Raw genomic sequence first — 15,429 nt, 5'->3', positions numbered from 1 at the left:
AACATGTGCAACTCGTAGTAAACGAATTAGATGAATGAGAAAATGCTATATCTTTATTTTATCGATTTACATGCATTCCGTATCATCTACGTGTCGCATTTTTTTCTCGGACATTATTAATATTTCATCACTAGTATACGATGAAATGGAATTTTGGAAAACAATGGCTTTGGTTTTTATCGGGTGCTTAAATTGGCGATCACACGATGCTTCAGGAAGTATTTTCTTTCAAGAGATTTTGTAGTTCCTATATATACATGCATATGTATGAAGAAAAAACGAGAATTATTATCAACGCATCAGCATAATAATTCGCTGAACAATCAATTTCTATGATTTTAAAATACATACACAAGGATGAAACGATAACTTATTTCAGATATATTGGACGTACGTACAGACATAGAAATATAAATAGAAATAAAAATGTTTGTAATATATTATCGAAACGATCGTCGTCAGCGTCTCTGTTGTCATAGTCATTGTCATCGCTATCACCGGCATGACATCATGTAGCGTAAAGATTAGCGTCGAATCGCAAATTCGATCTGAATCTATTTCTCGTTGTATCCCGATCTTCCATACACTAGAAAATCGTATTCTCGATAGCAACGGTCAATATACTAACAACGTTGTTTGATACGCTAATAACAAGAAAAGACAATAAAATCAGCGCGGCTTTACTACGCATACAGGTACAAGGATATAATATAACATCGATCGAAGAAATTGCCTAATCGGTAGGCTCTGGTCCGCAAAATGTGGGTATTCGTCGGTGCATTCGATCGCATATACATACATATTACATTCGTATATACATACGTACATACATACATACATAAATGCGCACATACGTATATACATACATACGCACATAAATATGTACATACGTACATATGTATATTCATACATATACACATGCATATATTCATACGTACATACATACACAGATACATATATACATACGTACATACGTACATACGTGCATACATAAATATACATAAATGTATGCACACAACACGCGCTCGTGCGCGCGCACACACGCACAACAAACACACATACGTGCATACATAAATACATAAATGCATACACACAACACGCGCTCGTGCGCGCGCACACACGCACAACAAACACACATCATGCATGCATGCATGCATACATACATACATACATACATACATACATACATACATACATACATACATACATACATACATACATACATACATACATACATACATACATACATACATACATACATACATACATACATACATACATACATACATACATACATACATACATACATACATACATACATACATACATACATACATACATACATACATACATACATACATACATACATACATACATACATACATACATACATACATACATACATACATACATACATACATACATGCATGCATGCATGCATGCATGCATACATACATACATACATACATACATACATACATACATACATACATACATACATACATACATACGTACATATTCAACAAGCGACACGTGTTGTGTCCGTCAAAATCGAGACGTATTATATGTACATTGTACATATATCATTTGTCCGCTTGCATCTTCCTCGAGATTTTCTCCACATTGAGAGGGCAGTGCGACCGATTCACCACCTCACATTCCAAGAGACGGTGTTCGTGTGGGTCCTTCAAACAAAGCTCGTCAACATCGATCAGCTCTTGATTAAAATCGGCATGGTCGTTTGCGAAGGATATCTTTTTCAAGGTGTACATTGATGGACGGATAATCATCAGCGAACATCGTACTCTTCCCTCTTTAAATCCCTCATTTTCTACCCCTTCTCTCTCTCTCTCTCTCGCTCGCTCTCTCTCTCTTTCTCTCTCTCTCTCTCTCTCGCTCGCACGCTCCCCATCATCCCCATTCTCATCCCATCGTAGTCTACTCATGAAAGTCATAATGTTTTCTTTTTATTTTTCTTTGCACATCTTATTTCTTATCAAATTGGTCCTTTCGATTACAGTTTGCCCTCTCATTCTCAATTTCCTTTTGCATGTCCTTGTCGTTTAACGTCGCTGCTCTCGTTGTTAATACGGCCTAGCGAAGAGCAGAGGACGATCTTTTCTCGAAAAAGAGAAAAAAGTACAAGTAAAAGAGCATGCGCGCATCGACGACGTTTGTTCTTATCGGAACATGTAGTTTATTTCGCAAACAATTTTCTCAAGGAAACGAAACGCCCGTTCGTCAGCGGTATCGTTCGATATTCGAAATCGAATGAAAATCAGTCTCGCACATGCGCTTTGAAAGGTTAAAAGTTAAAATTTGGTACGATGCACGGCATGGTACGGCGCGGTACAGCACGGTACAATTACAGTTCGTTTCGGCACGAAAAGTAATGGAAACTTTTCGCGGAAACAAGTAGCGCGGTTCTTAACGACTAATTTATGGTCATTCGTGTACTCGAAATGTCCGATACGTTCGTTACGATTCCATGCAGTAATGGCGATTTAAACGATTGCCATGGCTCGTAGAAATTTCTTTCTAGTCGATGGACGGGAGGTTATTATAAGGTAACAATACAGACTAAGGTAAAATTGGTTGTATACTTAAAGAGTAATACAATTTACCGGACAGTCTTCCAAAAATCCGTCATATCTGCAAAATCTCGTAAACGAACAAAATCTCACATGTGAACTTGTATTTATGCACTTATCGTACTCTAAATGTGTGATTTTGTCTTTTTTCCCCTTTTTATGTTTCCCTGTCTCTTTTCTATTAAGTAAATCCTTCTTTCTCTTCGTATGTACTTAAACGCAAACTAATCTGTTTGCTCGAGCGATACAACTCGATTCGTTACAATTTTTTCGCTTCGCGATTAACAAACAAGAAAAAACGCGTTTGTTATTCTATAAATTTTCATAATATATCGTAACAGATTAATAAGAAACATAATTCAACGTTGGTTTGCGAGATAAAAAATCGGCACGTGTACCTTTTATTTTTCCATTTTTTAGTTTTATCATTTTTCTTCCGGCCCTTATTTTTTCCCTCGCTCCTTCTCTATCTTATTCTCTGTATCATTTAAGTGACGAACGAAGTAAGGCGACAAACTTTTGTACTGTTTGTTCACGATTGCGTTCAACCAATCAACCATTCAATCAACATTTGCGTGACAACTAACGTAACGACGAAACCCAATGTAGGAAAGTTGTGGAATTGCGAAAGACGAAGTAACTGCTTACATACATATATATGTATATTGTCGATTTAATATTAATGTAGAGATATATAATGTAAATGGTGTTTTTACTCCTGGTATGTAGTGAAATTTGAAGAAAATAATCCTAATGTGATTATGGCTGTGCATCGATCGTGCGAGCTTGAAAAACATAAGAACATTGGTTCACTTTTTCGCGTTTGGATCGTAGAACGGGAGTAATATATACATATGTATATCAAACATGCGAAGAGTAAAGAGATCGATAAAACTGATTGCACCACAACAAAAAAAGACTGATGTAAGAGGAAGAGTTTGAGAGAGAAGAGGTGAACAAGCTAAAATAAAGAGCTCGAAATATGTAAGTGACACACAATGCTTTCGGCTTTTTATAATTTCGAGATTGAAACAGTTGGTTTCAGAGAGGAATTAGAGAAAAACCGAGAAAACTCGTTCGAATTATTTTATACTCGAGGTTTCGATCTATTCGTGACTCCTTGACACGCACTCCACTGTCGAAACGTAGTTAAAGTTTCGCAAAAACGTCTTTATAAACGCTTTTCAAGCTATTCGATCGTGTATGTATTTAGATGGACCGTATTTTATTCAATAAACCGATTCCATTAAAACTTACAACACCAATACGATTAGAATAAAATAGGAAACAACGAGAGAATTGACTAGTGGTCTGATGAATGCTGGTCCCCGCGATGCGAAATCCAAAGCAATCGAAGCTCGAGAAGTTATGTAGAAAAATGGAATAAAGATCGAAAAATAATGAATGAAGGCAAAGGGGATAAAAACAACTACCAGGAAGAAGAGAACGATAAAGAAATGAGAAGAGAAGAAACCAAGGTAAAAAACGAAGAAATTGTAGATTGAAAGCAACTTTAGTGACGTTCTGATCGAGTAGGAATAGAATGTCGTGTCGCATTTCTTCGTCCAAACGATTAAAGAACATGTAAATTTTCACAACTCTTGGACTTGCTATCTCTTGCCCATACCTTACCTAATAAATTTCGTACCTTTAAACTGGTACTTGTACGACTACCGCGATATTTTTTCGGTGAATTATTTTCAGAACAAGATCCTAAAGGTGATTTGCTACGATTCTTTCGCGATCTCTTCCGAAATAGGTCCCTTGTTCTTTCAGGGTTCTCGAGCTTCAGTCGAATTTGCGTAAGCAAGCCAACGAGAAGTTCGTCGACATTATGATTGATTCCGACCGATGTTTCGATAAATTTACAGTCGTAAGATGTAGCCATAGATTTCCCCTCTACAACATAGAAATAGAATTGTATCCATCAAAAAGATGAAAATAGAATAAAATAGAATAGAATAGAATATATAAAATGGATAGAATAGAATAGAATAGGATAGGATAGGATAGAATAGAATAGAATAGGATAGAATAGAATAGAATAGAAAGAAAAATCAAGGGAGGAATGGAGGTATATTGGTATGGCGATTCCGCGTCTGTGTGTTCGGCAACGATAATCGATGCTGTATGTATGTATTGTATACTGTATATCTTCCGGTGATCTCCCATACTTGAATTTTCGGAGGGATCTAATGATAGCTTAGGTATCAACGAGCTAGCTAAATGATACGAAACAATGAAAGGACCTATCGCGAAACGGTCGGGTAAGTTACACGCCTTCTTACCTTCGGTCGAGACTAATCGACTGCGAACGAGGTCGACTTTGTTTCCAACAAGGATCACCGCTCGAGCCGACACGTAGTCGCTGCGCCAAAGTGTTTGCAAAACTTCTTCCGCCACGCGTACCGAAGCCCGATCGGTCGTTGAATAGACGACGCAATAAGCATGTGGTTCGTACGTAGTGATGCAGGTTTCCGGCTGCAAAAAGAAATCACTCGTTGTCGACAAGAACGAATATGTCGTATCAAATAGTATCGGTCGGTGAGTCGAACCGATTTGTGGTACCGCTAAGTCGAATATGTTTTTAACTCCAGTACTTTCGCTGCTTTGTCAATTTTTCAAAGTATTATTCCCCACTCTTTACTGACCGATCTTACGTTATCATAACATTAATAAGATTTTTTACCGAATCTTTCACGGTAATGGACGCAAATAACGTTTTATGAAAAATAACCGACTTATGCACACCATTATGATTTTCAACTCGCCATATGTGTACATATATATATACACACAAATATATATTGTTGAATCTTATATATGTATATATATATATATATATATATGAATCATATATATAATCATATATATATATATATATATATAAGATATCGCGGTTAGACGGTTCGATCGATCGCTGGTCCGTTTTACGGTTGACCGATAGTTACGGCTCGATGATCGTCAATCGCTCTTCAGGATGGCACACCGAGTTTTACACTAACATGCTTACTGCTAACCACATATGCGCGTTCGACCGCGCACCCTATTCCTTCTCACGTTCCCGCTTGCTCGCACATTCTTTCCTTTTCTCTCTCCCTTTATTAATCCATTCCATCTATTCTCGAGATTCTCGATTCAGATTCTGATTCCCGATCTGCGTATGTCGTACATTTCATAGCTCGGTGGCGACATATCGTTCACGCTTGGTAAACCGATAATTCATCTAATAATAAGCAAACGTGGGTAAATTCTATAAAAAATTTTCCTCACTTTCGATTACGTACGTTAACACAGCAATACAATGGGCATGCATACACGTATAATTCGCAACGTACCGTCATCTCAGTGCTAGAGTGATCGATAAAAGTCAGTTCGGATTCTTCTCCAGCTAGAAGAACGCTGACGGTTTTCTCTCCCGATTCATCGTCTGTAAAGAAACGACGGGAGCATAGTGTTTTATCACGGCATCGTGAGGGCAGAAGGAACAAAAAGTCAGAGACGATAGATTGGAAAGAGAGGAACGGAAAAAAGGTAGGAAGAAAAAGAAGAAACAAATCGGGCTTGATATCGTGCAATAGCTTCGAGGCAAACCGGACAGTGTAAAAGTAATACTGATAATTAATATATATTATAATATAATATTATATATAATATATAATAATATTAATTAATATTTAGTAGTTACCAATCGATGTATCGTACGCATGAAGATATTCCGACGTCATAAACTGAGAAACCAGCGAACTTTTTCCTACGGCTGGAGCTCCCAGCATTAGAACGCGATACGGTGTTGGTCCCTGAGACGCGCTGCTTTCGCGGGAACTCGCCAACGATCCCGCTGCAGAATTTCTTGCCGATCCAGGATACGAAGCTGTTAAATGTTCCGTGCTGCATCGCCAAATCACGTTGGTAGTCACGCCATGGTAGAAACCGATAAAAGGGCGAAAAAAAACAGAGAAAAAACAAGTATATAATCGATATTTACATACACGTGATATAGGGAAAGAAAGAAATTCGTAACTTGTAATTTATATCGATTATGTCATCTGTCCGGTATTTGTTTAACGACAACTTCGTTTTTGCTCGGAATAGTCTATTTTAGAAAAATCGATGACAATCGGAAGCGATGCAAGTGTTTGTCTTTGTGTGATACACTTTGCGCGCAGCATTGAAATTCTACTCTAAGGTCCAACACGTGCGTCTACGTCGCTCAAACGCTCAATGCTACACGTAAACTCACGCGTTCGATTTAGAGTAGAATCGCCGTGTGGAATTTTATACTATAAAGTCGTTGTTTTTCACTTTCTCTTCGCCCTCTTCTTTTGCTTCTTCTTCTTCTTCTCCTCTTCCTTTTTCACCTTCTTCTTCTCCTTCTTGTTTCTCCCCTCCTCCTACAACAACAACAACAACAGCAACAACAACTACTACTACTTCTACTACTACTATTACTACTACTACTGCTTCTCCTTCTGTCTTCCGATTGTCGTCGGTCCGTTCACTCGTTTTCTCATTTTTTCTCATTTCGCTTGAGTTTGTTGCTTAATGCAATAACCGGCTTATTCCTGTCGAGAAACGAAAAAACAAAGGGATTGGAAATAGGGGAATCTCACCTCGAGTTACTCGAAGCGACGCTATTGTTTGATCGAGATCTCCGACTTTTCAACGAGTCTCCTCGATTTACAACTCCTTTACCAGTTATACTGAAATGTCGAAGTCTATAATACTCTTCTTCAACGCCGGTATTTGGCATGCTCGCGACTCTTGATCTCTGCTGTGGAAGACACAGATAGTTTGGTCTGCCCGATGAACGACTTCCGGGAGTCTTAACCGACTGAGACCGACTGTGGTGCGGACTACCGTACCTGAAACATTCCACGAAGAGAAAGATCGGTTGTTTCATACTTGTCGAAAATACCTAACCATTGTTGTGTTTTACGTCTAACGAATAATAGAGTAAAATGATAATGCACGCGTGTAACAGCGTCCAATAAGAATAATAAGCGAACCTCATCTCAAAGTCGTGTATTTCTTGCAAGGTCAAGGTATTGGCCACATCCAACAATTGTCTCATATTTTCCTCTCGACGTCTAACGTCCAACTCTGGGTGCAGCAATATTGTTGCAGCTCCGGCTGATCCATCCAATGACAGCGACGGTTGTTGCACCACGATTGTTGCCGCTTGCGTCGATCTCTTATTTCCACTCGCGTTGCCTCCTTTTCGGCATTAGAAAGTAAACATCCGTTATCCTCGTTCCTCGATCCTGACTGCAGTTTACATTGGTACTTATAAAAAGATCTCCGAGCACCGAATATCGAGCATTTCCTCGTCTGTTACATTTCATTTTGCATCACCTGTCTTTCCTTTCTTTCTTATCGCCTTTTCGCAGTTGATTCACAACGCTGTATACATATTCCCATCCCAACTCTGTCCGCGCCCCCCATCTTCGTCCTCGTTTTTCCCTTTTCTCGTTTTTGCATTTTCATACGCGATTCACCGGCCGAGAGGAGCCGATCGTACGAACGAACACGGAATTCATCTTGCCCTTTTTCAACGTTCCACGCTTCCTGCCTTTTCTTCCATCTCCTCCTCCTCCTTCTCCTCTATATATATTCTTCTTCCACCTCCATCTCCTCTTTCACTTTCACCTTCATTTTCACCATCACCATCGTCACCTGTTTTACTTTCCTTCCTTTCTGTTTCCGTTTCCGTTCGTCGGTCCTCGATATCGGATCTAAGTACTTTCTCGTCTACTTCGATTTTCACCGCTACATCTTTACGGTGGTTTCGCGTAAACAGATTATTCGCGACCAAGAAACGTGCGATGCCGGGAGAGTCTTTTTTCAAGGTGTTAAGCTTACGCGTGAAACACATACGCGTGCGTCTTTCAAGCAGAATTGCCGCCCACAATTCGCGATGGAACATTGAATATCGCGTGTATCTACACATACACATAGTAACATGATTTTTAAAACTACACCAAGGAATGTCTTTCCAATCATCGACGACTATGCTGCCGTATTCTACGCATATATACAATATTTGTTTCTCGATTTCTTTTGTCTTTGTCTGCGTTCATTTTTCTCTTCGTTTCGTCGTCGATATTTCGGAAACTCGTTGTATCTTTAGACACCGACGTTATGAATTGACTGCTACACAGAGACAGACAGACGGAGGAACGAATAGACAGATTGATAGGCGGAAATACTACACACACACAAACGCGCGCGCGCGCGCGCGCGTTGAAGATATCGATTCACGAAAACGAGAGAAAACGTGAACAGAAAAGAAAAGAAAGAAATGACGACGTTAAAGTAACGCGAGATCAAAGTGGAGAGTACGATAACGGAAGGAAGACAATATTTCGGCAGAGGTAAAAAGAAAAGAGATCGAGCACTAAAAAGAAAATGCGAATGGAGATTTTCGCGATACAGGGCGGCAATTCGACGACACTTGCAGTATGGCGATCGAGGCGTTATTACCTATTTATAGTTATAGTAGCTAACCGGCAAAGTCGACAATACATGCGCTTTTGGATATCGTAGCATACTACATCTTTTCAAGCTTCGAAAAATACAGAGCAATGCAATGAAACTGTGTGTGATGTTAATGAGCGACGATTCTTCTCTCCTCGAAACATTCCCTCGAACGTTCGCCATCGTAGTACTCCGTTCCGCTTTTTACATCAATTATCGTCGATCAACGTTGATTCTCGTGAAATTAAGTTGTTCCTTTATGAAATCTAGTCGTGAAAAGCGTGCCGCGACCAAGCAATACCAACCGTTACTAAACGAAATGTCGGATACACGCAAATACTTTTGTCGAACACGAACGAAATATGTACAATATACATACATGTATGCTCGTTTCAATCATTTTTGATCGAGGAGAGAGGAGGGGGGAAAGGAGGAGACGAAGAAGGAGCAAAAAGAGAGAAAAACAGAAAATGAGAGTTAGGAAGCAAACATAGAATCGAAATGTCAAGGAGATGTGGCGAATAAAATATAATTAAATCAAAACATGAGAATACTAGTACTGCTCATATTTGGATCCTATAACGGTATAGGAAAAGAGGCGGAAACGAAGGAACCGTGAAATTCGTTTGGTGGACAAGATCAGCGCGAACCCGAGGCACCACCAACCGTTGACGATCGGCGACTATCGTGCCATGATCGTCCTGCTCAAGCCGCTCTCGACTACGACTTGAACAAATCAATTATGTACTCGGTTTTTTAACGAGTTTACACATGGTATATGCGTAAAGTCGGTTCGGTGATTTCTCAGTTTCGAAAATAAAGAGTCTCGAAGCACAACTCGGTCATAATCAACTTTATACCTATTGCGCAAAACGGGAAAAAGAGCCTGACCCATGAATGAATGGTTGAAACGAGGGGATGCGATTCTGAAAGAAAACAACACAATTGATATTCTTAACGAGAACAGCTTTAAAACCTGTCTCTAGATGTTTCGTTCGCTCTTTCGTCTTTCGATTATTTTCTATTTCTACTTGTTTGCTCGCGAGCAGTTTCTTATGTTTTCCGCATTTTACAACGATCGACATAAACGAATCGGCATAAATTATCCACCTATTTATCGTTAAATACATCAACGAAACACGAGATTAATTAGAAATATGGGAAACGGTTAAATACTAATTAAATATTAACGTCGAATTCATCATTTCGACTTACCGGCGGGTTTTCCTCGAGGTTTGCTCGTGGCACTGGTTGTTCTACCAGGACCATCGGACGACTGATCGTTGTTACTTTGATCGGTGCAAGTTCCTATCAACGATATGTCCAGAGGGTTCGTCGTAACATTCACATTCGGTTTTCCCTCCCCGTATTTCTTCTCACCGATGTTGTTTACTATTCGATTCTCCCGATTCCCATCTTCGCCACGGGATCTTCCAACAAGCAAGGTTAGCAACGGATTTAGACCATCCGGGTCTGGTTGACCAGCATCCATCGAACCCCTTACTGGTGTGCTGTATATGTGTGTGTGTGTGTGTGTGCGCGCGAGCGCGTGTGTATATGTGTGGAAGGACAAGCAAAATAAGAGTAAAGTCGAGTGACGTAATTGGTACGAGGAAAACGAGAATGGATAAAAAATTGGTATAGAAACCTGAAAAAATCGGTCGCTCGGAGATCTGGAAGAGGCGGGGTTCTTCCGGAGACGGAAACCTTACCGACCTCGTTGACGGTACCGTGGATGATAATAGGCGTTGCATCGACCGAAGGAATCTCCGTCTCATCGAGAAGATTCGAAACACTAGATGTTCGAATATCCAAACAATCGATTGGAAGTTCTGATCTCAAAGTCGCGCCAGTTTTAAGTCCCTTCTCGTCCGGGGTCGAATATTCGATCGGACAAGAGGTCGAAGCGTGGACTGGCAGCGGTGAGGAGATTACAGCTACAGCCGATAGAATCGGCTCCGGTGACTGACCACCGGTCGACGATGTAGTAGCCGGTGGTGACATCTCCGATGGAATATCCATCAAATCGAAACTGTCGTCCGGTTGCTCTCCGTCCGTTGTCGTCACCTACGATTAAATACTCATTTTTCGCTCGAACTTCTCATCCTCTTTCACGCGCACATTCGCATACGCGTTAACACGGTTAACCCGTACACCCTCGATAACCTTACCATGGTGAGCATCGTGTTGGCGCTGTCGGTGCTAGTGTTGATTGTTGTCTCGGAAGCGGTGCTCGAACCCATAACGACCACTTTTGGAACGGTGCGACAACTGCGACTTCCGCCTGCGGATTTAAAGTGCAGTCTTCGTAACGCGGAGGCAGCGTGAGACAACAAATCGGTTTCGCGCGAATTATCCGTTCCATTGTGACGATGTGCGCTGGCATTAGAAACACGCGATGTTTGCGACTGCGACTGCGACTGTGATTGTGACTGCGACTGCGGCTGCGACTGCGACTGCGACTGCGACTGCTGCTGTGACTCGGCTGTTGCCGAATCGGTCCCATCGCTACCCCTTGAGCTGCCACCGTTTTTACGGTTCGACCCGCGACCATCCACCAGACATCCCTGTTTTCATCAAACATTCACCACGCCAACTGATGATCGCTCTCACAGTTTCTCTTTCTTTTCCGTCTCCACTCTCTCTTCCTCACACACGCGCGCGCGCACGTTCATTCCATCCATACACTCCTATCCTCCTATCGTATCAAACACATCAATCACATTTTCTTTTTCTCTTTCTTTACGTTATTTTGCCAATTTTCAATACTCACGTGATTTCTATGTTCCGGGGTGGAAGGCGGATTCGGTGTATTTGGCAGAGAACCCCCTGTGGGGGTGCAGTGCCGCAGTCGCGCCAGGGCCGTACGAAGCCCCTCCGTCACGAGGCTCTTTTATTTGATCTTGGTAATGCCGCCCACTTTTCTCACCTCTCCGCCAACGGTTTTCTTCTTCACTCCTTCAGTACTTTCTCTTAATCACTTCTTCTGTCCTATTATACGTCCGTCTTTCCGCCCGTTCGCCTTATTTCGATACTTATTTCCCGGCGCTTCCTTTTCCTTTATTCCCTACTTTTCTCTTCTATTCTATTCATCCAACAAACCGAGTCGAGTATCGGTGAGGAGGAAAGTCAAACGGATCACAATACGTTTATGACCGTTATGACACAAAATCTTATTTCGCTTTCTCTCCTAGCCCAGATCCTCAAAAGAATGCGATACGAAAATCGACATTTGTATTATCTGCAAAAACATTAAACCGATCTAAGCGAGTTTTGCTTCGATCGTTCCATGTAACTGGTTGGTCCATACGAAGTCGATACTTGGACGCGCCACGTCTTCATCCTGTTCGATCTTCGTCTCTGTTCTTGCTTTCAACGGCAATCTCCTTTCTTCGATCGACCATCGATTCTTAAGCTATTCGGAGCTGCGTCTCTGTAACGCGAAACGATATGATCATTCGAATCCCGCTCGTAATAGCATCGGTATTTGAAAATCCTGCCACGTGATCGATCAACGCGATGTCAAATTCATCGAGCGTATGAGAAAAGTGCACGTAGAAATGGCGCGAAACGAATCGTTTTGTGAATGAAAACATCCTTTTCGATTGGACGCCAATTGTCATCTGATTCAACGGCTTTACTTCTCTTTCACAACCTAGCTAGCTTAGGTCTACATATCCAACCAGATAGATAATGTTTTCGGATCGATAACGAAACTAAATCTGTTTGTTGTTTTATCGATCATTGACCAAATCGATATCGAGCTGCTAGAATGATCGTTGACTCTTACTCACTTTATAATCAAGGAAGGGGGGAGACAATGAGAGAGAGAGAGAGAGAGAGATAGAGAGAGAGAGAGAGGGAGGGAGGGTCTGAGAGTGTTTGTCAGCGATAAAGACCAAGAAAATTACATGGGTCAACGATTATCGATGATTTGAGACAACCGAGAGAGGAAATATGTATCGTCGGTTGCAATTTAATTGTTAGATTTCCAGCGAGATATGCATACCTATTATAACGCCATCGTTCTTGCATTCTATGCTCTATACATATATTCGCAATTTCTGGACAACGATAGAACAGTTTATTCACGATCCAGAGTTCGTTTGCATCCCTATCTTTAATTTGTCCGTTTGTTCGTTCGATCACTGGAATAGTTCACTCTGTTTTATGTGATCACGCAGAATTGTATCTCTCGATACGGGATGCAAACTTACGCACATCGTAGATCTATGAAATTTGGATCTTGACGAAATTTAACTAAAATCCAGACACATTGGATTGAAAACCAACTTCTCATTTGCCACAACCAATACACGATTGTACGTGTATGAACGAGGAAAGGGAGCCAGTGATATAGTAACTGGGACAAAATTTCAACAGCAAACAGGCCAATAATTAACCGTGAAAACGATCAACAACAACATACTGCGTGCAAAAGAAAATGTGCAAAGAAAGCAAGAGATGCGGATCGAGTGTGCAGGAGGTAACCTGCACCTAATGGATCGAGCAAAATACGATAATAACGTTGTCTATTTATTACATATATATGTCTATAATTCGCCTAATCAAAAATAGCAAGAAAAGTTTACAGTAATACCTGCTGCGTCTCTTCGAAAAAATAGCTCCTTCTACCTTGGCATTCCACGGATTACTGGCGTGTAGTACCGAGCTTCGGGAAAGGACATTAGCGCTTGCGCTTTTACTCCAGAGGGTGAAAACTGCTAAACTAGCAGCACCGTCGCACCCGATCTGCACCAACTCCCCACTCGCTCTTTTCTTTCTCTTCTTCCCTTTCTATACTATCTTTTCCTACCATTGCAACATGTATTAATCTATCCCTTTTTTCTTTAATCGCATTTGTTGTGCATTTTCATTCGACCTTTTCAACAATTTGCATTTTACATTCTCTCATTCTTTATTTCACCTCTATTCTTGTCTGTACAGTTTATATTTTTGCTTCATATTTTCCTCTAGTAACAATATTAAATGCACCAATTCAAATCAATCTAAAGAATCTATATTTCCAGATGGTTAAAAATCTATACTTTTAAAGATATTAACCCAACAGGTCCAACACAACGACGATCGTCCCATTTCAAGCAAACGCGTGGAACAAATCACTCTTGAAACAGGGAGATCAAAGGATGTACAGCTTTTACAAATATCGATATTAATATCGTTACGCGATGGGAGACCAGAGATGAGAAAAGATCGTCGGTTCGAGTCGACTAGAAAGCCTTTTCGATGAATCGATCGAACATACTTACGCAGCTCATTTCTGAAGAAAGCGGAAGAAATAATAAAACGAACGAATAATAGTAAACGATTGAATCATTTCGTTCTAACTATATCGTACATGAAAATTCTATGAATGAAAGTATCGGAAAGAGAGCAAGGTAAATTTAAAGGTTCTATTCATTAATGTCAATCCGATCTCGTAACCTTAATGAGATATGCACGCTATATCGAGCAACTTCTATCGAACAAAGTATTGCCATATTCCTGACAAATTATTGAACCTCATAAATCTGTACATCTGCGCAGATGCGCGACCATTTTCTGCGTGTTACGAGCTAGTGCCGTTCACCTCAGTCACCTTTGCCCCACATTTTATCTTCCACCGTTCTACTTTTCCACTTTGCATCTTTCGTATTTCTTTCGCACGGGATACGTGCTTGCAAGTATTGGAAAAGAACAACAGTCGACAACACTAAACGAAATATGCTTCTTTTCGTGAGATAGCAACAAAAAAGAAAAGAATTAGAGAGAGGAAGAGAGGGAAGGAAAACGTACGCGTTAGCAATCTGCAAATCGATGATACTCGCGTGGTCTTTGTAGCTGAACGATTTAACGCGATTTACACACACGCCCTCAAGTTTACCCGAAGCGCACGCGAGTTGATCGACCGCTTTGTCAAAACACCAACCGCATCTATCGATCCAAGGCTTCCGCGTATATTCGCGTACATTTTATTCGTGCGTTACTTTTCGCATGTAAAAACAAATAGAAAAAATCAAAGTAGAAAGTGAACCAAGAGTAACGATCCAATACAGAGAAGAAAATCTTTTTTCGTTTCTATCGCCGTACATTATCGACGACATTGAAAATATTCCTACAGCTACGAAGAAAACGTTCGATCTTTGACAAACTTTTTTAAATACCTGCATTTTGCGATTTTCTTTTTTTCTCATATTTTATTTGTTCTTAATAAGCAGCCTGAAGGATCCTGTTGCCGATTATGTATTTTTTCAAGTATTATAAAATATAGAAGGCACATACGGTACTGCATACACGTACAATCGTTCGTTCTATCCGTTTCTTCGAAACGATACTTTTCTTACACAGCAACAACGCACTT

General features: G+C 40.5%; 1 protein-coding gene across 4 annotated transcripts; it reads right to left on the bottom strand.

The window, feature by feature from the left end:
- Positions 1–26: 26 nt before the first annotated feature.
- LOC126869789 (uncharacterized) lies at positions 27–13,835 on the bottom strand. 4 transcript variants are annotated; one of them, XM_050626775.1, is made up of 13 exons: positions 13,669–13,835; positions 12,390–12,501; positions 11,842–12,309; positions 11,240–11,635; positions 10,717–11,135; positions 10,284–10,579; positions 9,929–9,994; positions 7,601–7,808; positions 7,205–7,456; positions 6,280–6,482; positions 5,930–6,021; positions 4,880–5,072; positions 27–4,490 (listed from the first exon to the last, which is right to left on the bottom strand). In XM_050626775.1, exons 4-13 carry the CDS (start codon positions 11,309–11,311, stop codon positions 4,165–4,167), a joined length of 2,127 nt encoding a protein of 708 aa, XP_050482732.1. In that variant the 5' UTR covers positions 11,312–11,635; positions 11,842–12,309; positions 12,390–12,501; positions 13,669–13,835; the 3' UTR covers positions 27–4,164. The 4 variants fall into 4 exon arrangements, with proteins under 4 accessions (XP_050482732.1, XP_050482731.1, XP_050482733.1 ...); XM_050626774.1 differs by having other exon boundaries at positions 11,842–12,501; XM_050626776.1 differs by having other exon boundaries at positions 11,240–11,352; positions 11,842–12,501.
- Positions 13,836–15,429: the final 1,594 nt, after the last annotated feature.

The sequence above is a fragment of the Bombus huntii genome, chromosome 9 (genome assembly GCF_024542735.1).
Source record: "Bombus huntii isolate Logan2020A chromosome 9, iyBomHunt1.1, whole genome shotgun sequence".
NCBI classification, from domain to species: domain Eukaryota; kingdom Metazoa; phylum Arthropoda; class Insecta; order Hymenoptera; family Apidae; genus Bombus; species Bombus huntii.
The sequence above is the reverse complement of the archived record's forward strand: the minus strand, read 5'-3'. Positions and strand labels throughout refer to the sequence as shown.